General features: G+C 43.0%; 1 protein-coding gene across 1 annotated transcript in view; it reads right to left on the bottom strand.

Moving 5' to 3' along the window:
- Window positions 1-23,835, bottom strand: part of Mttp (microsomal triglyceride transfer protein) — a 37,909-nt gene extending 14,074 nt beyond the window's left edge. Inside the window, exons 1-12 of the mRNA XM_057793698.1 lie at window positions 23,775-23,835; window positions 17,663-17,850; window positions 16,373-16,516; window positions 11,557-11,664; window positions 9,732-9,848; window positions 9,309-9,448; window positions 8,412-8,562; window positions 7,337-7,494; window positions 5,807-5,975; window positions 5,025-5,132; window positions 1,912-2,124; window positions 37-248 (exon numbers count right to left, since the gene is read on the bottom strand). Coding sequence (XP_057649681.1) covers window positions 37-248; window positions 1,912-2,124; window positions 5,025-5,132; window positions 5,807-5,975; window positions 7,337-7,494; window positions 8,412-8,562; window positions 9,309-9,448; window positions 9,732-9,848; window positions 11,557-11,664; window positions 16,373-16,516; window positions 17,663-17,850; window positions 23,775-23,835 — 1,769 coding nt within the window. The remainder of the gene's footprint in view (window positions 1-36; window positions 249-1,911; window positions 2,125-5,024; window positions 5,133-5,806; window positions 5,976-7,336; window positions 7,495-8,411; window positions 8,563-9,308; window positions 9,449-9,731; window positions 9,849-11,556; window positions 11,665-16,372; window positions 16,517-17,662; window positions 17,851-23,774) is intronic.
- Between the last annotated feature and the right edge of the window lie 3,198 nt (window positions 23,836-27,033).

Below are 27,033 nucleotides of genomic sequence, written 5' to 3' on the forward strand. Positions count from 1 at the left end.
GCTTGAGTAGCAAGAGGCAGACGGAATACATCATACCTTGAGGGCATTTCAAAATTCAGGATGTCTCGCACAAAGGTGAGCATGTACTTATTCATTTCTTTGGGAAGTTCCCCAATAGACAGCAGAATGTTCTTCACGTCCATGTAGGATGGGTTGTTCTTTAAGATGACAGCAGCAGCAGCCGTGCGCACGGTCTTTTCGTGAACCTTACGATTCTGGTGGTATATCCTGTTCAAGGTCTTCTTCACCTATTAGAAGATGCTTAATCTCAGCACACCCATGGAGTTTAAGGTTGATATTGGAGGGACAGTGAGGTGGGTCATCAGGAAAGGTGGCTGTGGCCAAGCCTGACAACATGAGTTCAAACCTCTGCACCCACATGATGGAGGGGAGAACTGATTTCAAAAGGTAGCTTTCTGAACTCTCCATGTGTGCCATGGTGAACTCTCTCTCGCTCAATGAATTAATACAATAATTTAAAAATTGATATTGCTGTGAAAATAGCAAGTGTTTATTTAGATGTGTGTGTGTGTGTGTGTGTGTGTGTGTGCTATTACATTTGCTAGATTCCTTTGCAATTAGGCTGATTCCATGTGACTAGGCTAGCATGGACCATGAACAGAACTGATGTGAATGGCTCTAAGACAGAGGCAGCTAAGACCTGCCATACCTTCTGCATCTCTTTCTTGACTGTTGTGAACACATGGGCACAGATCCTCCTACCCATGTTAGACACAGCATGAGGAGCAAACTGTGGGTCAGCTGTGAGGGTTTTCAGTTCCTGTGTTATTGTGACAGTGCTTGGCATTACCTACATAGACCCCAAGGCTCCTGCGGTGGTGATGGGGGGAGAAGGCAATAGGAACTGGTATTTTCTTACAGTACAGTACCTCAGGTTCTGTTCCTCTCTTTTTCAATGGAAAATTTAATGTGTCTGTTTCCAAAAGCAGTTTTATGTGCACACTAAAAGTAGAAACAGTTTCTAAACATCCCCAGGCCCAACTCACGTGCAATCCCCTAATTTGGCATTCTGCACCAATCGCTATGAGTTGAATGTGTCTCCCCAAAGTTTACGTGTGGCCATCAGTGTGGTGGTGGTACGGTGGCAGGACCATAGACAGGTGGGGTCTAGTGGGTAAGAATTAGGTCACAGAAGCATTGCCTCCAGGAGGAATAAATACAGGTTTCACAGGGCGACTTTAGTTCCTTCAAGGATTGCTTTCTATCAGGGATTGCAACACCTCCCTTGAATCTTTATTCTACAGGCACCAGACCATTTTCTTCGGTTCTCCTTGCCTCTTGCCTTTTTCTGTCTCCTCAGTCTTGCCCTTGCTCTCAGACTTGTAAGAGTTCAATAATTCACCCGAGAACAAACACCTGGGAGAGAACCACCCAGAATGACAGCGAGGTTGGTCTTTCTTAAAAGCTTCACATGCTTCACAGCCAACTGTCTTTCATACAAAAGTGGCAAGAGGACACTCAGCTGCAGAGAGCATCCTCAGTGGAAAACACTCTCTGCACTGAAGCACTCCCAGTTCTAACAAAATCACAATGCTGGAGGCTTCTAGAACACCATACGTGAGCAGGTGAGACCACACAATCCAGCCAGCTGAAAACGTTACCAATGTTCCGAAATGCACAAAAGCAAAGATATTTCTAAGGAGGATTTAGCTACCTGGCCAACTCCTAGAATTTGTTTCTTAAAATAAGATGTGTTTCAGGATACAGGAATTATCCATTCAAAAGGTGAGGCTGATTTCAAACAGCCTTAAATACAACTTAAGAGTTATTTCTAAGCAAAGGGGGGGGGGGGTGGAGAAAAACCAAAACCAAAAGCAGAGAGACTTGTGAGGAGATGGCATTTGGCTTACCAGAAGTGTTTTTTCTCCCTCCTACTGCTAAGGTGTTTACCTCGTCTGTGATGAAGGAAACATCATATCTCTGGAGCACAGTGGTAGCCAGGTGGCTGACAGGACCCTCTCCAGCCTCCGCATACTTCAAAAGGAGCGGGATGCCTTCGGGAAGCAAGGCATTCTTCAGAGCCAACAGGTACATCATGGTGTCCTCCTTTTTCTCTGGCTTTTCAAGTCCTCCCAGGATTAGCTTCTTAGCTTCCACCACTGCCTACAACACCACACACCTCAGACAAATGCCCAACGACACGCGCAGACAAGAGAACATCAGCTTTTAGGAACCCTGCTTTGGCTGCCAAGTACAGTTTGCTAAAGGTACCAAGTCTTCTCAAAGGCATGCTTATGTGTTCTAGAGAAGCAGAGCGTAATTAGTAATGGGCATTTAGTGTTTAACACACTCCAGACGCACAACGTCAGCACACTTCCAGACAAAGCTAAGTTATTCGACATGGAGGAAACTCCCTCCACACCTCAAAGACAACTGTGGTTCCATATCCCCAGATCCCTTTGTTCATGGTTTAATACTATAGTATCCAAGGGGGTTGGCTCCTGGATCTCCTGGTAATACCACGATTACTAAGGTGTTGGGATCCTTAGACAAAAATCAAACAATATTTGCATGGAATCTATGTGCACCCTCCTGCTTACTTGAGCCATCTCTAGAATATTTGTTGTTTTCTGTATATTGTGGCTGTTAGGTGAGTGGCTATGCTGTGTTGGGCACATGGCCACTGCATATGCATTTCCCCTCCCTGTTTTCAACTTATGGCTGGCTAAGTCTCAAATGGAGAATCCTCATAGGCAGGGGGCTCACTGTATTGATATTTTTGTAGGTGCTAAACTGACAAGGAATTCTTTGGGGGTGGTATGATATTCTGTGCATCTTTATATTAAAGGATTGCTATCATACCTAGTATAAAGTCAATGCTCGGTAAATAATGCTGACTGGGTGCTTTTAGTATGGATTTTGTGGTGTAGGAGGTTCTTCTGTTCATGCGTTGCTTTCATTGGTTAATGAATAAAAAAACTGCTTGGGGCCTGATAGGGCAGAACTTAGGTAGTAGGCAGAGAAGACAGAATTGAATGCTGGGAGGAAGGAAAGCAGAGTGAGAGAAGCCATGGATCCTCCGCCTCAGACAGACGCAGGTTAGAATCTCTGGTAAGCCACAGACATGTGGCGATACACAGATTAATAGAAACGGGTTAAATTAAGATGTAAGAATTAGCCAATAAGAAGCTAGAGCTAATGGGCCAAGCAGTGTTTTAATTAATACAATTTGCATGTTGTTATTTTAGGTGTAAGCTAGCCGGGTGGCTGGGACAAACAAGTGGCTCTCCTCCTCCTCTCCTTACAACAATTTTGTCTTTAGCCACAATGTTCAACACAGAAATTGATTTTAAAAATCAGCTATTTAATAACTATTGAAGTTGGAAATACAGAGATCTTTTGTTTTTCTAATATCTTAGATGCAATATACCAACTTTGATTTCTGTCAAATCTGATAGTCATGTTCAGCATCCTTGTTGTTAGTGGTCCTTTCTTGAATGCCTATCCTGCATTCTATCTTCAGTTGCTTCCTGTGGAACCATTTGGTATCAAGAATGATCCTCCATATGGTTTTTAATAGCAAGAATTTAGAAGAAAAAAGCAGTGCTGTCTTTCTTTAGCAGAAGAAAATAGGGACTGGCGCTAGCTCATAATAAGAATAGGGAGGAAGGGGGTGTATATATTCAGCATTTTAACTTTGTGAAATAGGAAAACAGGCTTTTAATAGATATTTGATGTGGGATTCCCCTCTATATGCTGTGAATATGTTTTATTACCATTGGTTAATAAAGAAGCTGCTTTGGCCTATGGCAGGGTAGAATAGAGCTAGGTGGGAAAACTAAACTGAATGCTGGGAGAAAAAAGGTTAAGTAAGAGACGCCATTTAGCTGCCAATGGAGAAAAACACAGTAACCTTACTGGTAGGCCATAGCCTCACAGTGATACATAGATTAGTAGAGACGGGTTAATTTAAGATATAATAGCTAGCTAAGAATATGTGTAAGCCATTGGTCAAACAGTGTTGTAATTAATATAATTTCTGTGTGATTATTTGGGTCTGCAAAACAAACACACAGGTTCCATCTACAGATATTACTAATTTTTTTTTTAATTTTTGAGACAGGGTTTCTCTCTAGTTATTGGTGCCTGTCCTGGAACTAGCTCTTGTAGACCAGGCTGGCCTTGAACTCACAGAGATCTGCCTGCCCCTGACTTCCAAGTGCTGGGATTAAAGGCATGCACCACCACTGCCTGGTCAGATATTTTAATCCACTTGGTTTTTCATATTTAGTTATATTCATGAAGTGAATTCTTTTCTCTTTTCAATGGAACAGATGAGAGATTTGATAGCCTACTCAGGCAAGCAAAGACATTTTAGCAAATATAACTAAAATACAAAGTTCTAGGTGATCAGTAGTGAGTAAATTCATATCAACAAAACTCACATATGAAGACTATACTAATCACAGAAAAATTTCCAATCAAGGAAGAAGCTGTAGAGTCCCACAACTTCTAAGGACAAGAACTACACATCACTCAAAAGAGATAAAGAATATCATTCAATTGTGATAAAGGGTTGAGTCATCAAGAGAACAATAAGAACTATAGACATACACACATGCAACAACAGAGCATCTGAGATATGAAAGGGGACACACTGCAACCCAAGAAACACACAGGACTTTATAGGTCACCCAGACAAAGCCAACAAGGAAACACCTGACTTTATTTTAAATGCATGCTATTGAAACCCAAGCTCGACTTGGGGCAAGCATATGTATCTGAGCCATATGCTTAATAATACATTGGATATTCTCTGAGATATGCAAACCAACAAATGCAACCAACCATATCAGCAGAGTGAAGGCCAAAACAATATGGCCATCTCAACAGATGCAGAAGAGACACGAGACAAATGGTACCTCCGGTTCTGATAAGGCTCTACAAATTAGGTGTAGAAGGAATGTCCCACATGGTAAAAGCCATAGGTGGTGAATTCACAGCTAGCACACTACACAGTGAAAAGCTGAAGACTTCTCAGGAACAAGACAAGTGGCACTTACTTTGAGCTTGCAGCCTTCATTCTGGCACAGCTTCCTGACAAGAGCTCCGATGATGATCATAACTGTTTCTCGGATGTCATTGCTAGCAAACGAGCCTTTGAACTTACTCTGTGGACAAGCAGGGGTCGAACAGGCCATCAGAACACTCCAGCATTCCAAAGGGACACTTTCAGTTAATAAAGTAACATGCATTTAGGGAAATGATTCTGTGTTTCTAGACAACAAATCCAGAATTTTTTTTGAGACACTTAGAAACGTGCTGTCTAGTTTTGTATGAAGGATTGACTATTAGAATTTCCGATCTTACAAGGTGATCTTATTTCTAGTCTGTGAACCCCTCAGGGTTCAGGGGTTTGATTATTCAGGTTAGTCGAGTCTTTATATGAACCAGGGACATCAATGAGTATGTAGAAACAGATGAAGAGTTTTGAAGTGAACGTAATTTAACTGTTTATGGAAGCTTCACATAGACTCTCTGCACCAGTGTTCTCTCCTTTGCCACATGTAAGATTGGTGGCCATAATCTTCAGACTGCCATAAAGCATAAGTTGTGATGGTCACGAGGCCTGCAAAGACACTAAGTGAGAAGGTTTGCTGTGCTGCTGCTGACTGATGCACAGAAAAGAGGCCAGCGAACTCAGAATTGAGTTCTAGCAGGGCTCGCTCTCCTGCCTGTCTCTGACTGGATCCACTTTAAGGCCTCCCTACACCCCAGGATCTTGCGCTTATCATTTTTATTTTAGCAGTCCAGGGTCACCGTCTTTCCAGTATCCCTGACTTACAAGGAGGGCTCGAAGGAGTTCTTCATCGGGGTGGGAGGCAAACCCACAGGCATAGAGGAACCTCTCCTGGAGAACAATGCTACTGTCGCTTTTGAAATCCAGGAAGTCCAGGATGGCTTCCAAGGCGTCTGGAGTCTGAGCGGAGGTGACAGCATCCACCAGCTGAGGCCTGTAAAGCAGACATCTCTCCAGGCTTAGCGCTTACAACGGGATTGCTACAAATCTGTCACTCATTAACTTGAACTTCCTAGAGAAGTACATTTTTCCTTTGAACAAAAAGTATTAATAATACATTCTTCAAAAGACCTCTTAATTCTACTTAAACTTCTCTGATTCTCTTTCTCTTTTCTCAGAACATACAAACAGCTACACTATGCTTGCCCAAGCAAAATACAACTTGAAGATTTGTAGGTTAAAATTATGTGAATAAAACCACAAATTAGGCTCAAAATGTTCTCTGTGTGAGTAACACATACAATCTGAAGTACCAGATTGAATACTTTTCTCTAATTAGATTTGTAAATATACACATTTCTCAAACACCTAGTTTAACCAAAGCACCATTACTGATAGAAAGTGGATAACTATTTTAAATTCATACGTAAGAGAAAAGTGTTTTCCATTTAGAAATAAAAACACCATGGTATAGCTCTATTTTACCCACAACAAATGTGTTATTGTCTTCCACAGAAAGATTCTAGTTAAAAACTAGCCACGAAAAATATCTTTGGTTACTTGAGTCTGGGCATGATAAAATTTGTAACTGATTTTTCATGCTAATGAACATATGAATGAACGTGAATATGAGTAATGAATATAAATACTATATACTGAGCTCGTGCTCACAGTGGCTCAGTCCTGTGATTCTAGCAGTAAGGAGGCTGAGGCAGGAGGATCAACCCAGGTTCAAGGCTAGCTTGGGCTACATAGTAAGTTTCAGGATAGCCTGGACTACAGAGCAAAACTTTATTGATTAATAGCTTGAGAACACAATTCCATAGAAGTGAGGCAACCCCCATACCAGAGCATGACTGTAAAGCCGAGCCAGTACTAATTTAGACTCATGGACACAAAACAGCAGTCATGAGAATCAGTGTGAGAACTGGAGTACCTCCGGCCAAGTGAGCATTATGTCACTGACCCGTGGCACAGCATCTAGAGAGTTCAGACCAGCAGAAGCCCAGGTTTGCAGGTAGGATAGAATATCGAAAGGGGTCCTTCTTACATAAGAAAAAACAACAGGACTGGAGACACGGCTCAGTGATTTAGGGTGCTGCTGCTCTTGCAGAAGAACCAGGTATAATTCCCAGCACCCATATGGCAACTCACAACAACCCGTGACCCCAGTTCCAGAGGACCCAATACCCTCTTCTGACCTCCAGGGACAACTGGCACGCCTGGTGTACATACATACATGTAGCAGTGTTCAAACACATAAAATAAATTAATTTTTTTTTAAAAAATAAAAAGACAGTAAGAGTGTAAAATCATTTTCCTGACAGACAACCCTGAGCAACAGTGTGGGCTTACAGCACTTCCTTCTTCTCTGCCTTCAGAAGCTGCAGGATCTCTTCTCTCTTTGCCGTCCTGAGGTGCTGAATGAAGGCCAGGAAGCTGCTGACGGCCTCGGCTTTGGACAAGTTGTCAGGCTCCAGGTGTTTTCTGATAGACTGCCAGTGTTCCGCCAGCTGCAAAACACAGGCACGGGGCAGCCCCCTTCATTCTGAGCTCCCAATTTACAAAGTATTCTCCACAGAGATACAATGGTCACCCGGATCATTTCGTATGTTGTATGAAGCTAGAAGCAAAAACAGCGGCCTGCTTCCCCTGGAGGCCACGCCTCCATAGTACCATTTTTTTCTTCAGTTAGTGCTGAACTCGCAGGACCTTGGACAACAGCCAAGGGATGGCTGGATGTGTTGGTCCCAATGACTGTCATGATAACTACGTCTGAGGCCAGACTTTAAGCACATTAGTGAAAGTGTGCAGACTTTTAATTGACAGCAGGGCGTCTGGTATTTGGGAAGGGCAAAGTGAGATCTTTTGCAGAGCTGTACCCCTTTTCTAACTCACTTGAACCTTGCTGAAAATTAAATTTTCAAATACTTGGAGCTCCCTACTCGCCTCACAGTGAGATTTAGTGCCATGCTGCTGTTGGGCTCGGAACTGTTCAGAGACAATATCTATGCTACAGGGGCAGCAGAACTGAGGAAAATGTCATTTTCTCACACACTACAGCTATCAGACAATGGTTCTGAAAATAGTAATAATTCTAATCAGTGGCATCTTTCAGTTTTGAAACAAGCGAACAATTTAACTTCCTCACATCTGTACTTTTTTACCTCATCGAATAGAATGCTAGATTCTATCCATGACTGTTAACTGTGTGGCAAATCACCATGCTATCTGTATTAAAACAATTGATTCCTTTATAGAATCAGATGATATTTTTGCTGCAGAAAGAAAGGAAGGACAAAAGAAAAGAAGGAAGGATGGAATGAAGGAAGGAAAGGAGATCGAGAAGAAAGGAAGGACGGGAAGGAGGGAGGGAGGAGGAGGGGAGCGATTCCCATCCAGCATTAGCCCCGGGTTTGCTCATACTTACAGAAGGACAGCCCTTGCAGGTCTTCGGGAGGACCTGCCCCACTATGGGAATGGCTGTGTACTTCGAGTCAAGAGCTTTAATTACACCTGCAACTTGCTTCCCAGGGACCAGCCTCGGACCTGCTTCAGTCGTCTTCAGCTCCAAATTCTGCCTGTGCAGCACCAGATGGAAAGAGCATAGGGTAAGATTTTACGTGTGTGTGTGTATGTGTGTGGGGGGGATACAAAAACCGCGGTTCTTTCAGAAAACACAAAACCAGCTAATCTACTTCATTTACTCACGCGCTGTACCATCTCCAGTGACACCTTAAACCCCACAAAATTACAAAATTTTTCTGGTATAACTGTTTTATTCAAAGACTTGGCAGTTTAAGTCTAGACTTTCAAAGTATCTGAAATTCTGCCTCGATGCTGGACAAGACACGGGATGTCAGCCCTTTTGAGTTTGGACCTGCTTTCTGAAAACCATGTTCAAGGCAGTCACGTGCCATCTACCAACCAAGCCAGTCAGCAAAGCTTATTCCAAAGAAATGGTCTCAATAGTGACTCTTTTCTGATCTGCTCTTCTAGAATTTAATCCTTCTGTCAGCAAAAGACAGGAAAAACTAGTATTTCACATGTGTTACTTTAGATTGTGTGAAAAATGAAGATGAACAAGTTGAACTCAATTTTTTTCAAGGAATTTACAGTTGAAATAAAGAAGCCCGGTGGGCATGCACATGCAGACATGCACACACACACACACACACACACACACTCTCTCTCTCTCTCTCTCTCTCACACACACACACACACACACACACACACACCTATTTACAAATCAAATACAATAATGTATACAAGAAAAAGTTAAATACAATAATATATGGAGGAAAATAAAATTTTGGCATTGTCTTACTTCGATACTATTTTTCCTGCAATCGTCTGTAGGAAGTTCAAGGAAAAAGCCCTTGTCTCTTCTGCAGAGACAGCCGTGACAAAGCTGTCCTCTATCTTATAGGTGGTGACAGAGGTGGCTTTTGAACTGACACCCAGCACCTGCATAAGTAAACAAATAAGTGAATAAGCAGAAAGTAATTATTCTTAATCTTTAATGGAATCAAATGGCAGCTGTCTTTCAACTTTAAGAGTCCCTCTCACCACTGCCCACCTACCACGCGCAAAACACACTGAAGTATTTATTTATTTATTTGACACATGGGAAGACATAACCTAAAAGGAGAAATGTCTTCAAGTTATATTGCTTTGTTCTTCTCTAGTACTTTAAAGCTCTACAGAATGTCACTAGTGAATGCCTCAAAGAAAACAAGAGCTGCCATACCTGATTAACTGTTGTAAATCCAGACCTCTCAATTTTGCATGTATCCAGGGCTTTAATCTTGACCACTTTGTCTTGCTGAGCCTGGTAGGTCACTTTACAGTCCCCAGAGATATCCACCTGGAACAGAAAGTTAAGAGCGTCGTGCTTGGGACGCTGTGTGGGCACCTGACATCCATGGCAGAACCCCACCTTACCGCAGGATGTCAAACAAAGAGCTGAAGTCCTTGAAGGCTCTAACAGGATGCTGATTCTCTCTTTTGTTGAGTCTTAAAATACGTCCTCAGCTTGACCCCAGAATCATGAGCAATTCCTATTTTCTCTGAGCTTAGGATTTGGACAAACTGCCTGACCATAACTGAAATCTCTGGTCATGTGGGTAATTATCAGGGGAATGGGAGGTATTTTTAGGCTGTATCAAGATGGGATTAACTAAATTCATTGTCATTCATAATACAAATCTGAGTGTAGACAAAAACATCCCACTCTAGACCCTGTTTAACCCCTCCAAGCTTTCCCCTTGGCCCCTGTGAGCTACACCTGCTGCCGCTGGAGCAGGCTAGCCGCATTCCCTTGGCCCGCCACCTACAGGCTGGATGAACTAAGGGCAGGAAAACTGGTGTACAGCGTGACTCAAATCTGATAGCTGGAGATCTACTTAACTCTCTAACTCATTTCTATTTCCTCACTGAATTAGGGGACTTGGAGTAAAGTAGTGATTCTGCCCACTGACACTGCATTCCAAATAGCTGAGATAATTAAAACGCGGTGGTGGCCCTCAACTTTAATCCCAGCATTCGGGAGGCAGAGGCAGGCGGATCTCAGTGAGTTCGAGGCCAGTCTGGACTACAGAGGTAGTTCCAGGACAGCCAGGGCTGTTACACAGAGAAACCCTGTCTTAAAAAAAAATAGAAAAAAGATATTCAGCTTTTTGCTTATCTATAATTTCAGCATCCTTGGGATAAATCCATGAATGTATTTTTAATATGTTCCCCACAAGGCAGCAGGACAGAGACACCTAACAACCACTGGATCCCAAAAGTTTTCTGCATATACAACAATTATCCAAAGTCCCTTTAATATAATTGATTTCAATTCCTTAACTTTGTATTTAATCAATAAATAATTTTATATGTAAATGAGATCTGACTGCGCAACCTAAGACAACTTTTCTAAAACAGTACCGCGGTTCTAATTTTCTGCGGAATTTCAATAGGCAGAAATTCTTTCAAACAATTTCGATACACCTATTGACAATATCCTGACTGATTTATTTATTGGCCTATTTATTTATTTTGCAGCACTGGGGCTTGAACTGGGCCCCATGCATGCTCAACGAGATCTCTACCACTGATCCATATCCCCAGCCCTTTTTATATTTTATTATTGCTTGGGAGGCATGTGTGTGTTATGCATGTGTGTATTCCGTGTGTATGTGTGTACACATTCATATGCATGCATGTAGACTACAGAAGACCAAAGGTGTTTTCCTCTATCTCTTTTTGCCTTATTCCCTTGAGACAGGTTCTCTCAATAAACCTGAAGCCCACCATTTGGGTCAGCAGGGCTGGCCTGTGAACTCTCAGAATTCGCCTGTCTCTGCCTGTTGCACTGGGTACTAGCACACGAGTGGGCATAAGCAGCTTTTATAAGGGTGGTGGAGATCTGGTGGGTTTCCTGAAGTTACCCGGGCTGTCTTAGAGTTACTATACGGTCTGTGAAGACCTTTGCTTAACATCTGGCCTTAGCTCCCAGGTTGCTGGGATTACAGGCGAGCACCCCTTACCCTTTACCAAGCTCTAGAATTCTTAGAATTCTTGCTAAGTACCTCATTGGTGGTTCCAGAGCTTAATTGCATCTGGAATAAGCTGGCCAAGCCTCTCTTGAGATTTTCTATGCCCACAGGTTCATTTTCATATGAGTAGAATTCTTTGACCTAAAGCGAAAAAGAAATGAAAATGAAGCAATGACACATTGTTTATCAGATCTGGTTAAATATGGGAGGAGGGGCCGGGTTCTCACCCTACTGATTGTGTGAGATATTGTTAGCACAAAGCTGTGATTTCTCTCTTGTGAAAAGAAGCAGGTTTTATTTCTGAGAATCTGGGTCATCAAGAAATGGGACATAGGAGCAGAAAATGAACGTTCGGAATGTGGCAGTCATTACAGAGAGTCGGGATTGCTGTGCAAACCAGGCTTGTGCAAGAAGGAGAAACCGGGAGCATTCCTCTCTCATATCGCACGCTTTTCTCTTACAATTCTGTTTGAAACACAAACTAAACAACAACTAAAAGGCTCGCAGAAGAGAGTGACAACGGCCACAAATGGCAGTTAAGATTCCGGAACGGATGATGTCTGTAGGCTTGACAGGGCCAGGTTTGCCCATGAGTGGAATCCAGGGGCCCAAGGCTCCAGAGCATGGACACCACTCAGCACAGAAGACTGGTGGGGTTGTCTCTACTGCACAGCTTGCCTGTGGCTACTGTTTAGGCTCTCACCAGGAGGTAGGGAAAGGTGGAAATGAGAAGATTGGTTGGGCAGGAGTAGGAAGGAAGTGACTTGCCTCTGTTTTATCACTGACATTCATTGGCACCATATCTTTTATCATTTTAATGAGTCAACCTATCGTTTAGAAACAGCACAAAAAAGCAAAGAGGTTTTAGAAGGCAGCCTGCTGTTTTCACGTTGGACTGACTTCAAATACAGCCAGCAGTTTAGAAGCAGAGGACAGATGCGCCTTCCCTGTAAAAAATCACTATGGTCTACAGAGGCGGTGGCAGAGAATCTCAAAAGAAATACAAAGTTCAATAATGTGCTGAATTTCATTAATATCAATCTGAGTAATTCAGCCTACCTAAAAATTCCCTGTGTCTTAGGAGACAATATTGTGCCTGAATTAACCTCCCAAGTGCCTCAACTCTCTGTTTTTACTTCCTAGACACACCCTGCCAGGGGCGGGTTTTCTGGCTACTGTATCTGTGATCAGTGTTAGCCCGTCCACTGTGTTGTCCTTCAGTGTTGGAATAGTGCTGTTTGTACCGGTTAAAAGGGAACTGTGACAGTGACCTCACTGTCTGAAAATCCAGGGATCATATTCTCAAACAAAGCACAGGCAATTTCTCAGATCCAAGCTGACTTTCTGATGCTCTATACTGTAAACTGGATTTCCTTTCTTTAGCAATAACAGTACGGAATCTGAACAGCATAAACTCAGAGACAACCAAAATGTTTTGATTTTTCCTGTGGGTAATTGTTTTCCCACAGCTGGTAAAGTGGACAAGCCTGTTTTTTTGTTTTTTGGGGTTTTTTTTTGTTTGTTTCTTTGTTTTTTGTCCTTTATATGGCTGCTGTCACTTTTAGAATAGACCAATCTGACCCAAAGTAAAGATGACACCCTTATCCAGAGTCCTCAAATATCAAATTACTTAACCATGACCATATTAATAAGCTGGACCCATGTGGCTGTCACAGCAGTAATCTTAAATTCACTGTTTCACAAGAGGAACTGAGTGTGTTTTACGGTGTTCAGGCCATAAAGCTGATAACTTCATTTAGTTCTGAAATGAATTCTGAATACCCAAGTGCTCAGGCCTCCGATCTGCATCCGCAATCACCAGCGTCCAGAGGACAGCAAGCTGAGTGTTCCACCCACCCAAGGAGCTCAAACTGAGAGCGAGGCTAGGCAGACTGCTGGGAACGCCTGGAGTCATGTGATCAAATCTGGGCCAGCTTCCTTAGAGGGAAGAAGATGCCCTTGTAATTCAAGGGCTTAGTACAGAAAGCAATTTTACATCTTTTCCTAAAAAGCAAAATTAAGTAGAACGGATCCCGGCAAACAGGGACTCACCGTTTTATCTTTGATATCTAACTAAAAAGTATGGGACAGAGGCAAAGGAAGACATGGGTGATTTTGACAGGTACCACTCACGGCTGCTATGCAGGGTCAGTGTGAGCAGGAGCTACAAAGCCAGGTGTAGATAGCAGATCCACACCAGGACACAACGCAAAATAAGAGGCAAATTTGATTCTAGCAGTACGGACAACCAAAACCAAACAGGCACCTTTTACTTGTCAGTGCCAATGAATTAACAGGTAACTGCCATGTTCCCAACTTCGTTTGTTGCCTGGGGACAAAATCAGAACACACTGAAACACTTACACATGATCAACCAGTGACCATGGGAGAAAGAAAACAGGCAATGAATATGTATCTCAGTATTTTGTTAGGCTCTTTCAAAATGTAACTATCAGAGTTCTAAATGGGGAGAGGAGAAAGAGGGGCTCTAAAAACAAAAGGGTTTTCTGGAGACCTCAGGATTTTGTGTAGAACTTAATGTTGGCCTAAGGCAGAAATGTCCTCCACCAAAGCTGCCCAGCAGCAGTTTCCTGGCCTTCGCGGTTTCTCTCCCTGTAATCTGAGATGACAATGACCTTTCTAACATCCATGTGGCCGGAAATTCCTGTTGACTTCTTAGTCTACAGGGTCGAGCCTCTTCCAAGTACTTTATTGTACAATTGCGAGATAGATAATGGTGCCCTTTAACCTGTGGCTGTGGCGAATCACCACAAACCACAGCTCCCACTGGGCTGGCACAAGGGTGTCCCTGGAATAGTGATGTGGCAGGTCCCTCCAGCCTTTGGACAGTGGGGCCCCTGAGTCCTCGTGTGTGTGTGTGTGTGTGTGTGTGTGCTACAAGACTTTGCACTCAGCTCCTGGCAAGGGCGCTGTAAAATGATAGGCTGTGGGGAAGATCATAAATGCAATTAATATTTAATGGGCTCAAGAAGCTTGCCACTCTGGAGGTCCAGAGAAGAAAAGAACTGTGTTTTGTGTTAATAAAGTTAAGCCATATGCAAATCAAGTAAGTGAATACATGCCGGGGAAAAATAAAATAGAGAATCCCCCAAGCCAGCCCAGGAGGACACAGAGGACAGTGGGACACAGAAGTTAGGGCAGAGGCTGTACTTCAAATGTCAACTTTGTGACCGGCCACTTTTGTGCCCTTTGGAAGTTTTCTTAACTTCTCAGAACTCTAGTTCCTTCTGGGTCTGTGACTAGCAGAGAGGGACAACGTCCATGCTGTCTTCAGGCAGAGCTCAGCACGCCGGAAGCACTGCATTCCCCTTAGCACAAACTAACCGAATCATAAACCAGGACTTCGGCTCGTGTCAACTACTCCACAAACACTCAGGGATTTTCACTGTACTACTCAAGTTGCAGGAAGCACTAGGAGAAAGACATGATTGCTGCTCCCGAGAAACTTGCGGCTGCCATGGACAGGAGACGGAATAGAATGTACTTGACACACTTGAATAGAAGGGATCTCAAGGGGTGGTGGGCCTGGAGGATGTTAGGAAAAGCTTTATGGCTGCTCCAGTCAGCACAAGGTGGAGATATGTTGGGAAAGGAGAAGAGACGCATGGAGCCGGGAGTGGAGGGGCTGGAGTACAAGCGGATGGGGCATTTTCTCTCCTGAAAAGTATAACTTCCAATGAATATGGACGGCTAAAGGAGAAATGGGGGGCCAGGAGTGGGTTCCAAAGCACCAAGAAGGCTGGGAAGTCAAACCATTGTGACCAGCTGGCCTAGAGGGGTGTGAATGTCACCAGAGAAAGAAGGACATGGGGACCAAGCTTGAATGGAGGTCAAGACTCTGACAGGTGGGGAAAGAGAAAGGCACTCTGAGAGGCTGGGGTTCGGATTCCACGTGCGACAGCACACGCCAGCCTCTGGCCCCCCTTTCAGTACTTCATAACCAAACGCGCATCCTGGCTGGCCATCCGGGTTCCTGACGTCTTCGCGTTAAAAGCTTCTCAGCGTTATTTTGAGGTCGAAAGCTGAACTTTGGAGGCACACAAACCAACAACTGTAACTCCCCCATCTCCCTTTTGTGTTTCTGCTTCATGACTGAACTTGAGTGCACAGCTTCCTGTGTGAATAAAACAGCCACAACTTTCCTAGCAGAATGTGGAATGCCTGATGATTTGCTCTTCACAATTGCTTCTCGGTTACAGCATATGAGGAGCATAAGATAGGTTAGATTTCAATCATATGTAAAACTTCTGAGCGTTCACACAATTTCCTTACTGGGCTTCTAGATGGATATTACAATATTCACTCATCATTTTACTATAATTGATGCTTTTCCAAGTATATTTATAAAGAAGAGCTAAATATTTTGAAAGCTGCTGTATCTTTAAGGTGACACAGACAGACATCCTCACAAATTAACATTATTTACCTAAGCTCTGACCTTTCGTTTTAATCTGCCTACTTTCCTGAATGCATTTAATGTGCTGTGATGATTGTCTCAGTTACACTGGCTCTGGAATCCTTCCTAATTTAATAGTTCATGAGAGGTGTGCTTTAAAAGCAGTGTTTCTCATCCATAAGTCAATACTTCATTCTGTTACAAAGACTTTAATGAGGAGGGGGTGGGGAGGAGAGAAGCAGGGTAGGAAATAGAACTCAGAGCATGATTTGATTTAGTTCAGAGACATTTAGTCAGCAGCCTTTGCCCCTCAGTTCTTGAAATGATTCCATGAGAACAAAGGTAGCAACAATGATTCCCTTAGAGCCCTACCTGCGTGGAAAGGAAGCCGACAGGGAGGAGGGAGAACTCCCCCCCATCCCAAGCCCTTACCTTTCCCCGGACTAGATGAAGCAGCATGGGTCTCTGCAGAGCCTCCAGGTTGTCCTTTCCTATGATCTTAGCTGTGTTTTTGCCTTTGAAGATGCTCTTCTCTCCTCTCTGTTGGTTCACATTTTCCACATTGACAGCTGTTATCTATGGTCGAGAAAGAAAAGTTATTAGAAAAAAATTCCCACATCTTCCTCTTAAAAATAAAGTGGTGAAGGAGACCACTTGAGGTCGCCATTTTTTCAAATGTTGATCCCTACGATTTGTCACTCACATCACGTGACATGTGCCTTAACCAAGCTATGAAGCTTCACCTTGACATTCATTTTAAAAAGGAGAAAGTATTTAATGTTAGCTATTTTCGCGAGTCAATAGTGACAATGCTCAACTCTGTGCTCTTGAGTTATGTGTGACTTGAGTTTGGCTCTTTCGTGTCGTTGCCACTTTTCTCACTGGTATTGAGCAGCTGCTGTCTACCTCCTCGCCCCCCTGTCTGTAATGTGTCTGAAAGCATTCCTGCCCATTCTGCCGCCTTGTTTATGAAATGAAAGGGGAGCCGCCGAGTTACAGAACAAGGATGCAGGCAATGTTTTCTGCAGGGAAGCTTTGCTGTCCTAGTGAAAAGGACTCAGAGGAATGGACGGTGATGTCTTGGTCCAGTTTTGAAAATACAACAACCACTAAAAACATCCAAAGAAATAGCAACGAATTGTCAGATGGGTTGCAATAAATCTTACTACAAAAAGCTATTTGTTTCAAGTATTTGGTCCAGTGCACCTATCTGACAGTAACTAACTTTAAAAGAAATCCATAGGATTACAATGTATCAACATTAGAAAAAGTCTTACCAACCTAAACCATCATGGCTGACCAAACACGGTCATTCTGTGGAATACTTGGCTCAGTCCATAAAAGGATCTGTCCCTCATTAGTAACTCTACCCTTCTACCCATTAAATGAGGCCTCCCCTTGCATGACATGCATAGCAAATCCCTTCCTCCCAGGACACTCTGAATGGGTTCCAATACAATGTCCCTATTCATATTAAGATGCTACACAGGACTAGAGTCAGACTTCAGTTACTCAGTAGCCTGGAGCAGCCTGCTTCAACGATTTGGAGAAAACTCACTAATGATCAGCAACAACTTCAAAAACTGGATGCTTCACTTGTTTCTGGGAAAGACAGCAAGCCAAGTATAACCAACAGCACAAACCAGGCGCTGCTGGATGATGTGTTTCTGACAGCTAGTCTTAGTGTGGTGCTGTTTCTTCCTTCTGACAGAAAATGCCCACCGTGACTTGGATCAGCTGGTCATCGTCACCATCAGGATTCCTCCACAGTAGCACAACGTCTACATCAGATGAGATCCGGTAGCCCACGCTGTCTTGCAGTTTTCCTTTGCCCCCATCAAGAAACACTTCAGTGGAGTACGTGAGCTTGTATAGCCGCTCATTGTTTAACGAGAGACCAGTTGTGTGACCTGCATTAAAGAGGGGCACAGGTCAAGTTTCAATCGTCAGGCACCTGTCAGGCCTGAGAACATACTGTCTTGCCACCGTTCCATTCTTTCAGTTCACTGAGGCTCGGGGGAGCTTAACAAGCACCTGCTGAACCAGAGATGCTGTGCTTCTCCGTCTACTGAAGCCATCGGCTTAAATCCCACACGGAACTAAGTTAACCGATGAGCATGCAAACAAGCTTCCATTTCAGAAAAGCACTGTTTATATCACTTAATCAAGTCATCTCTATACTGCCCTGGTTGAGATAAGATGGTTTATAAAGCAATGGTCATGTTGCTTTGAATCACTTGACTGTAAGTTCAAGCAGAGGTCTTGGCAAGAATTGCTTTATAAACTCATTAAGATCACTTAAAATTTTATGCGTATGAGTGTTTTGCCAGCATGTATGTACACCAAAAGCATGCAGTACCCAAGGAAGCCAGAAGAGGGCATTAGATTTCCTGGCACTGGAGCTACATAGCTCATAGTTGTAAACTACCATGCGGATGCTGGGAAAGGATCCCAGGTCCTCTGGAAGAGTATCAAGTGCTTTTGACCAAAGCACAGATCCAGCAATACAGCCCCGTAGTTGATAAGATTTTAATTTCAACAGCTGAGTGTCAAAAAAGTGTTAGTCATCAGTGAGACAGTTCTTTGGCATACTTGCTGCACTTAGAGAATGATTTCTCTGAAGTTCTCTCTGTAGCTTTATTAGCAAACTTGTCCACAGAACATTTCAGGGTAATGGTGGTGGTTCATACCTATAATCCCAGCACTGTGAAGGCGGAGACAGGAAGATGCCTGTGAGTTTGAGGGTAGCCTGGGCTATATAATAATTCCAGGCAAGCCTTGCACTACATAGTGAGTTCCATGCCAACCTAGGCTACAACGTGAGACCATGTCTCAAAAACTCAAAAGTAAATAAATGAATAAAAATGAAATAAATCTATACCAGGCATATTATTGCATAATAATATACATCTTTTTTTTTTCAAGACAGGGTTTCTCTGGGTATTTTTGGCTGTCCTGGAACTCACTCTGTAGACCAGGCTGGCCTCAGACTCACAGAAATCCTTCTGCCTCCACCTTCCAAGTGCTGGGATTAAAGGTATGTGCCACCACACTTGGCTTATGCGATATTTTTAAGAAAATTGGAACATTTAAGAGCCACCTATAAATAAGTTTAAATTAACTGTGCCTGGAAAAAAAAGACAACTAACTATATAAAATCTTAAGATGCCTTAAATTTGGACAGGGGGATTTAATATCAAATAGTATAGAAATCAGTACTGGGAGCCAAAAACCCCACAAAGGAGAAGTTCACAGTTTCCAACTCAGGTTAGCTCATCCCCACAACACACACAGTGGAAGGATTAAATTTTCCTCAGGCACAAAAAGTTTATGTCACATAAATGGGCTTTGTATATTTTCTGTGTATGTACTCACAGATGCAGCCAAGAAGGATTCAGTACGTATGTTCTTCCTTAGAGCCGCTGGGGCCGCTTTGCCAGTGAACTCTAACAGGAAGTCATAACTTACTTTCCCTTTAAGAAGTATGCATATAACCAGGTGTAGGGGTGCACGCCTTGAATCCCAGCACTTGGGAAACAGAGGCAGGGAGATCTCTGTGAGTTTGAGCTGGTCTACATCAGCTTCTGCCCACCCACTCCATGCAATGACTGCCTAGACTCGGGGAAAAAGAGACCAACACTCGTTGCCTCAAGATCATATATGCTGACAGTCATAAAATCTAAGTAGTTCAGCCTTGGTCTGCTGTTGTTTGTTTAAGACAGGGTCTCACTATGTAGCCCAGGCTGGCCTGGAACCCTTCTTTCGCTCCTTTTTGCTCCAGGTGCTTCATTTATAATTTTGCACTGCACCTGGCTCGGAGATGGGCATTACTATTCCTCATTAGATGAGAAAAGTAAAGGGTGGTGGGAATACACCATTGACCAGGGTTACTCAGGGGATTGATAATGGCGACATGATGGGAACCGTAGCTATCTGGTCCTAACGATCATGCTCTTCTTACTTTTGCCACAAATCCCTAAAATTCTAGATTGATTTTTCTTTCATTCCTAGGGAAGGCGCCAGGAATTCATTATTTCCTCCAACAACGATGCTCAGAGAAACTCTTAGGACATGGGCAGTTTCCTTGGGTCACCTGCTATGCCTACAAACAAGAGATAAATTTTCTACGCTTATGGAGCTGATATTTATGTGACAAGGAGCTAGAACATAAAATATAAATAAGTGTATGAGCAAACACCATAGGATGACAGCCATGCTATTGGAGACACGTCTAATCGGAAAGGGAATGGGTAGAACTCCGTGAGGCAAGGTCAGCTTTAGGCTGGTCACGTGCACATCTGTAGCTGATGAGAGCTACACTCTGCTCCTCCCACTCCATTCTCACAGAGAGAGCAAGTGCAAAGGCCCTGAAGAGGGCTCGTGCAGACACAAGAACAGCAAGAAAGGGAACTGACGAAGTAAACAACACGGCAGAAGAAGATGAGGTTAAACGTGTGCCTCTGGGCATCAGGGAGCCTGGGACAAGGCCATAGCCTTGGAATTTGAGACTGGAAGCTGAAAGAGGTTTCTGACCCAATTCTACGTCCATGGTCTGACAAAGGTTCAAAGGGAGGACAAGGGCTTCAGTAGGAACACAGACGAGGCAGGTGACGGATGAGTGAGAGCTGGCATCACACAAAACAAAGTGCAAACACAGGCCAGCCAAGTCGGAGGCATGACATATAGAAGGAAGGCGGAGTTAAAAAGCCCTGGAAGGAGACAGTCTGTAACTGTCTCAGCCTCTGGACGCTGTGTGTGTGTGTGTGTGTGTGTGTGTGTGTGTGTGTGAGAGAGAGAGAGAGAGAGAGAGAGAGAGAGAGAGAGAGAGAGAGATCCCATATAGGGCACAAAAGCACTGCATGCTGCCTTATCAAACCCCCACAGCAACTGTGAAAGATAAGCAGGAGCTGGGCGGTGGTGGCGCACGCCTTTAATCCCAGCATTCGGGAGGCAAAGGCAGGCGGATCTCTGTGAGTTCGAGACCAGCCTGGTCTACAAGAGCTAGTTCCAGGACAGGCTCCAAAACCACAGAGAAACCCTGTCTCAAAAAAACAAACAAACAACCCCCCGCAAAAAAAAAAAAAGATAAGCAGGAACAGGGGAGCTGACAAAGACTGACTCTAAGTCCACCCCACATCCACAGTGTAGTCTCTGAAGCTTAGGATTTATGAAATCTGAGTTTGTGGACTACATGAAGGAGCCTTCTGATGAAAATCATTATAAAAGAACGTGTAGAGGGAGTAGTTCTTAAAATCCAAAGTCTTCAAGACTATTACGCTGATGTTTTCTAGCTTTTTCTTTAGGGTAACAAGGAGCACATGACACATCAGCTCCTGACTGCTGGGACAATGAGGCCCAGAGCAGGAAGGGCCCTGTTTTCCCTTGGCTTTTCCTACCTCTTTCAACAGGCCTTAAGTGCATTTCCATCAAATGCTCAAAGTTTAAGAGGGTCCAAGTGGCTAGATTATGCTCCAGTGTTACTTGCCAGCCTTCCTCTGGTCTTTCTCTGTATGCTGTCCAGGGTGTGGCAACACAGCACATCCTATCTGTGAGCCACTTGGCTTCTGTCTTAGGCTGCTGCTCTTTAAGAGGAGACACAATGGCATTTTTGTTCCAAAAGTTGAAGCAGAGTAAACTGCTAATTGGCTCAAGCCAGAAGGCAAAGCCGAGGTGAGTTTGAGTGAGGCTCCAGGAGATGTATTTAGGAGGTAAGGGAAGAGGTAACAGAGTTTAAGGATCTGACAGGAAGGTGTAAGGCAGAGGAGAGATGGGATGCGACTGATGCAGATTAGAGCCAGAGACGGAGCGAAGACCAGAAATGAAGCCAGTATGAAGTAGAGGCGACAAAACGAGCAGGAAGGGAAAGCCCTACATTTAAAAAACAAACAAACAAACAAAACCCCACCAAGTCAGCAGTGAGAACAGATCCATTGTTACCAGCTATGGCCAATAACAGCCAGGGAAAACTTGGGTCTTTGAAGTCCACACTCGACAAACAGACTGCCCTCCATATCACCCGGTATCCTACGGTTAGTAGAGGGGTAGAGCTGTCTCATGTCGTTTGCTGGTTATATGTCAATCATTGTGAGGGCAAAGACTCTCTCATCAAATCGCTGTCCTCTAATACCAAAGGCTACTCCATGTAGATGGAGAGGACCGAGTCCTGTGTTGCATGCTTGTGATATTTAGTCTAAGAAAGTCTTTGAAATGAAATGAAGAAACTCATGTAAAGAAGCATAAGCCCTGGGCCCCTCACTTGCCCAGGGTCCTCGGAAGACTTTGGAAGAGGGCCCTCACAACCTGTACATGTTCCTTATCTTTTCTCAGTAACCTTTGTAAGCACTAAGTATTTTTGCACTGTCTTATCAAGGACAGCCTCACAGTTGCACAAGCTTTGGGCTCTGAAAACCTGGATTTGTCATTGAGCTTGTACACAGCGAACTGTCATGTTCTAAGCCACATTTTCCCCATGCGCAGGTGGCATGCCTTCGTGCTGCTGGTGTGTGTGCGCGTGAGCCCGTGTGTGCTTGCTGTTTTTCGTTTACAGAATGGGAATTAAAAAAGAATCCATGGTAACCACTATATCTTCATTTTTTTTCAAAATAATCATGATATTGGGTTCTACAGTATACTGTGTACATATCAGACAAACAATAAAACACAGCCTTCTAACAATTCCAAGTCAAATATATTTACAAGTTTTTGTTTGTACCTAAGGAAGGGTTATCTCTTAAGCACTATGATTTTTGAAAGTGTTGAAAATATTCCCTCTACTTTAAGGATTTATTTGTTCAGATGAAATAATTGAATTATAGTCCTCTTTATCTTGCTGTAATAACCGCTATTCCTTTTTTCATATAGAAATTTCACATACACAAAAATCTTGAGACAAACTTCACTTTATGATCAAAAGTTGCATTTATCCCAAATAAATTTTAAAAGTTTCTGTGTGATAACTTTGTCACTCACTTAGAGTATGTAGCACTAGAAATCATCCCCACCATAAGAGATTGCCTTTAGATCAATTGGTTTTAATGTTATATCTTTTTATGAACTATAAAAAGTGTTATATTTATACAAGGCAACAATCTGAAGGCCAAAGAGTTTATAAGCTGGTGGATTCACAGGAGATTCCATACCAACACATTTGAAACCATTCCTTGTGAAAATGCTTTCACTGTTTTTTTCCGACATTATCAATTCATATGTTTTTAACGTGATTTTCATCTTAAAGCAGAAAGTGTTAACTAGTAACACTATTTTTAATTTTGTCTTATTTCTTAAACCCATATACACAGCTTTATTTTCTTTAATTTACTGACTTGGTTTATTCTATTCCTTTTGAATGCCAACAGAGTTCCATACATGGGTCCCCATTTCATTCATAATTCCTTGGCAATCAAACTACCCCCACCCCCATCTTTCAGTTGGGTCTGATTCTTCTTGCTGTCCCATTGCTAAGCAACTAGAAGGAAATTTCAGGACTGGGTTTTTAAAATCCTATTTTACAATTCAAATGAAGGCACTGCATTCTGTGGGTCTGTCAGCAGCAGGTAACAATAGCTCAAATCTTTTTCCAGGAATGACAAACTGAAGCTAGAGACATACTGGTCTGGGGGATGGCGGGCTGAAAAGAAAAGGGACCTCCACTCTTGTAAAATAGAGCCAGAAATTAATTTTTTTCCATTTCCACTTTGTCACTTACCCTCAGATATTCCAACCCTATATATTTTCAAAAACTGTGTAGTTAGGAACTCTTTCAACACAACACAACGCACACATACACACATGCACAATTGAGATTCAAGCTTAGGAAAAGGCAGCATGCTCTTACCTTTCACAGAGGCAGAGTATGAGGAGAAGAAGCAGAGGAAAAGCACAGCTAGGAGGATCATGCTGCCCGGCTACCCTCTGCGGCATCCACTTCCCAGGAGCCTCTGAGAAGTGGACTCCTCTGGTGACAGCCAGCAAGGAAGTGACCCTCCTCAGAATCTCCGACAACAGTGTTTATCTATAGGGGAAAGGTCAGACTCCAAACTCCAAAATCAGGACCTAAGTTCATGGAAGGGCTCACTATTAATGATTAAACCTAGGTGGGCTATAGTTGTTAGTCTTTCACTTTTAAGAAATGTGTTTCACTCAAGAGGGAAAACCAAGAAAGTTCATATCTTGAGAGCCAAACTAAACCAGTCTACAGTCCTACAATTGTGTAAATGCAGAAGCACCCAGGAGCCGCGCTGAAACAAAACAAACAAAAACAAAACAAAAGAAAAAAAGAAAAGAAAGGAAAAAAAACAAAACAAAGAAAACCTGGTTGTGGTACTTTTCTGCTCAAATACAAAATCATCACCAAAGCTAGAACATTAACTGACTGTTAGAATACTTCCCTAGTTTATAATGAAAACATGGTGTGGTTTAATTAGCCCCAACCCCAATGAACCTGATTGAATAGGGTTTCTCTGTGTAGCCCTGGCTGCCCTGGAACTTAGGTGGTAGACCAGGCTGGCCTCAAACTCACAGAGATCCACCTGCCTCCGCCTTCTCTGTGCTAGGATTAAAGTCACGTGTCACCTCCACCAGACTTATTTTTGAATTTTATACTATTCATAAATCATTATAGAAATTAGTTTTATAATTTAACTGTCATACCACCATTGACAAAGATAATGTTAGACCGTCATCCCTGCAATGTGGCTGACTGTTCTTACTATGTGAAACGGCAAAGGTTGCAGCAAACCTGGAAGGCCACCATTGAGGTGTTAATAGGCCAGCCGAGGCCACCAGAGCAGACCCGTTTGTACCAACAAGTGACACCTGTTTGGGTCCTCGGACCTGAGTCCTGGCTTTTGTGAGCTGTATTTCTAAGAAGAGATTCAGAGGATGAGTCCCAGTCCTCACCACTTTTGCAACAGAATACTAGTTAGGAAACCTCGTTAAAGTGAATGCCCTTGTCCAGCTAACGCCACACTAGCTGACCCGGCCAACACTAGTCACCGGAAACTTCCACCAGAGTCCTGACAGAAACATAAGTGAAGTGGCATGGTGTGTGGGTGTGGAGGGGAGGTAGGAGAAACTCTGGTGGCAAGCGCTATTAGAATGTTTATGAAGATACTCATGGCCATGTTTTACGTTTAAAATGGGTTCACCTCTAACCTGGAGTTTAAGCCTTTTAGACAGCTTAGGTAAAAGATAGCAAGCAATAAGACTGCAAAAGAAAATGTAAAATTGAAAAATCTCCAAACTGAAGCATTTCCTTTGAAGTGTGTTTTCATATGCAAAATTGAAAGGCGAAAATTATTTTAATCTCTTCTTGAGAGTTGAACTTCATTTGTGGTTACCACTTTTTCTGGGGCCAGACATTCTCTCTCTCTCTCTCTCTCTCTCTCTCTCTCTCTCTCTCTCTCTCTCTCTCTCTCTCTCTCTCTCACACACACACACACACACACACACACACACGCTTTACCAGGAAAAATCTGGGGACACCAGGTGCCCATACACAATGTAAGGCGAAAGTTCTTGCACTTCCTTTCTGCTTAGCTGATGCTGTTGCTACTTAGTTTTTTTAAGATGGTGCTTTACTATGCAGCCCTGGCTGACCTGGAACTCCAGGTGTAAAACAGGATGACTTTTCACTCACAGTGATCCTCCTGTCTCTATCTCCCAAGTGCTGGGATTAAACACGCGCGCCACAAGGTCTTTGTAGCTTTGCTTTAATTTTAATAGATCCCCGAATGTGCCCACAGCATTAGACGGGTAGACATGGAAAGTCGGTCCTTTTAGTCGTTTGTGCTTCATACATATTTCTGTCAATCAAGACCTATTTTGAATCTTACTCTAGTATTTGAGAACCGTCTTGTATTTTCGCCTCCGAGTCACAATCATATACATTTACAGCTGTCGCTAGACTGTGTGGTGTGTGATACGTGTCTCTTTGGGTAAAGTTCTAGTCGATGTCAGGCGTTTGGATCAGAGTCCAACCAATAAAAGCATATCACCATTACCTAATCAGGGGAGAGCTGTTTCATTTGAGCATCTGATTTCCACTAGAACACACGCCATTCAGGAATCGTTTCAACACAAGGCATACTTCTGTTGGTCCTAACACCATCCTTTTAGAGTTGGCTTATATGTTTCTCTTTTTACAAAGGCATTGGAAAAGGCGTCTCAAGACCGCTTCGTTGAGATGAACTGAGAACGGCACAAAGCCCTAGCCTTTGCTGCACTAGCACACAGAGCAAACCGCGTACAGTATACATGAGCGATGTCTCCTGAACTCACCAGCGTTTTGCATGGCACACGAGGGAGGAAAGAATGACAGCATGGCATAAAATACCAAAAGCTGGTGTCCGTCACAGTTTACATTTGGTCACCACAGCAACCATTTCCTCTTGGCTCAGGCTCATTGATTAAAACTACTTTGAGGAACATAGAAAAATGAACCTTAAAATGAGAGATATAATATCTTTAAACTTTTGAACTTGGAATAAAATTGATAATGTTGTTAATTAGTTAAAGGGGATGTCCTTGTATAAGACTATACGATTTAATATGGAAGTTTATACAACACATGTTTCTGTGAAGGGTACTCCACGCTAAATTTCAAGGAGACACCCATCTGTACTGTCAGCACAGAAGCAGATAATATGCTTTGTTTTTTGGTTTTCTTATTTGTTTATCTGTTTTTGTTTTTGGGGTTGTTTATTTTTGTTAAGACTGAGTTCTTTTTGTAACAGTCCTGGATGGCCTGGAACTTGCTTTTGTAGACCAGGGTGGCCTCAAACTCACCTAGAACCACCTGTCTCTGCCTCCCAAGTGCCGGGATTAAAGGTGAGCCCCCCCCCCCACCACCGCCTGGTTCAGATAATAAGTTTCAAAACAACATTTTTGCTACAAATCCCTTTGGTGGTACCCAGCCCTGACACACTACTATGCTGCCTTGACAAAGGAGGAAGATTCGAAATTAAAGATGGCTTATTGATTTCAAAGTACAGCTGTGTTCTGTTGAGTATCATAGGTTGTTAGGAGTTAACTTATTTCCCTAGATTAGAAGATAAATGAACTTTAGCCCACTAAAGGTTAGAGGAAATGAGTTA

Source organism: Chionomys nivalis, chromosome 18 (genome assembly GCF_950005125.1).
Source record: "Chionomys nivalis chromosome 18, mChiNiv1.1, whole genome shotgun sequence".
Lineage (NCBI taxonomy): Eukaryota > Metazoa > Chordata > Mammalia > Rodentia > Cricetidae > Chionomys > Chionomys nivalis.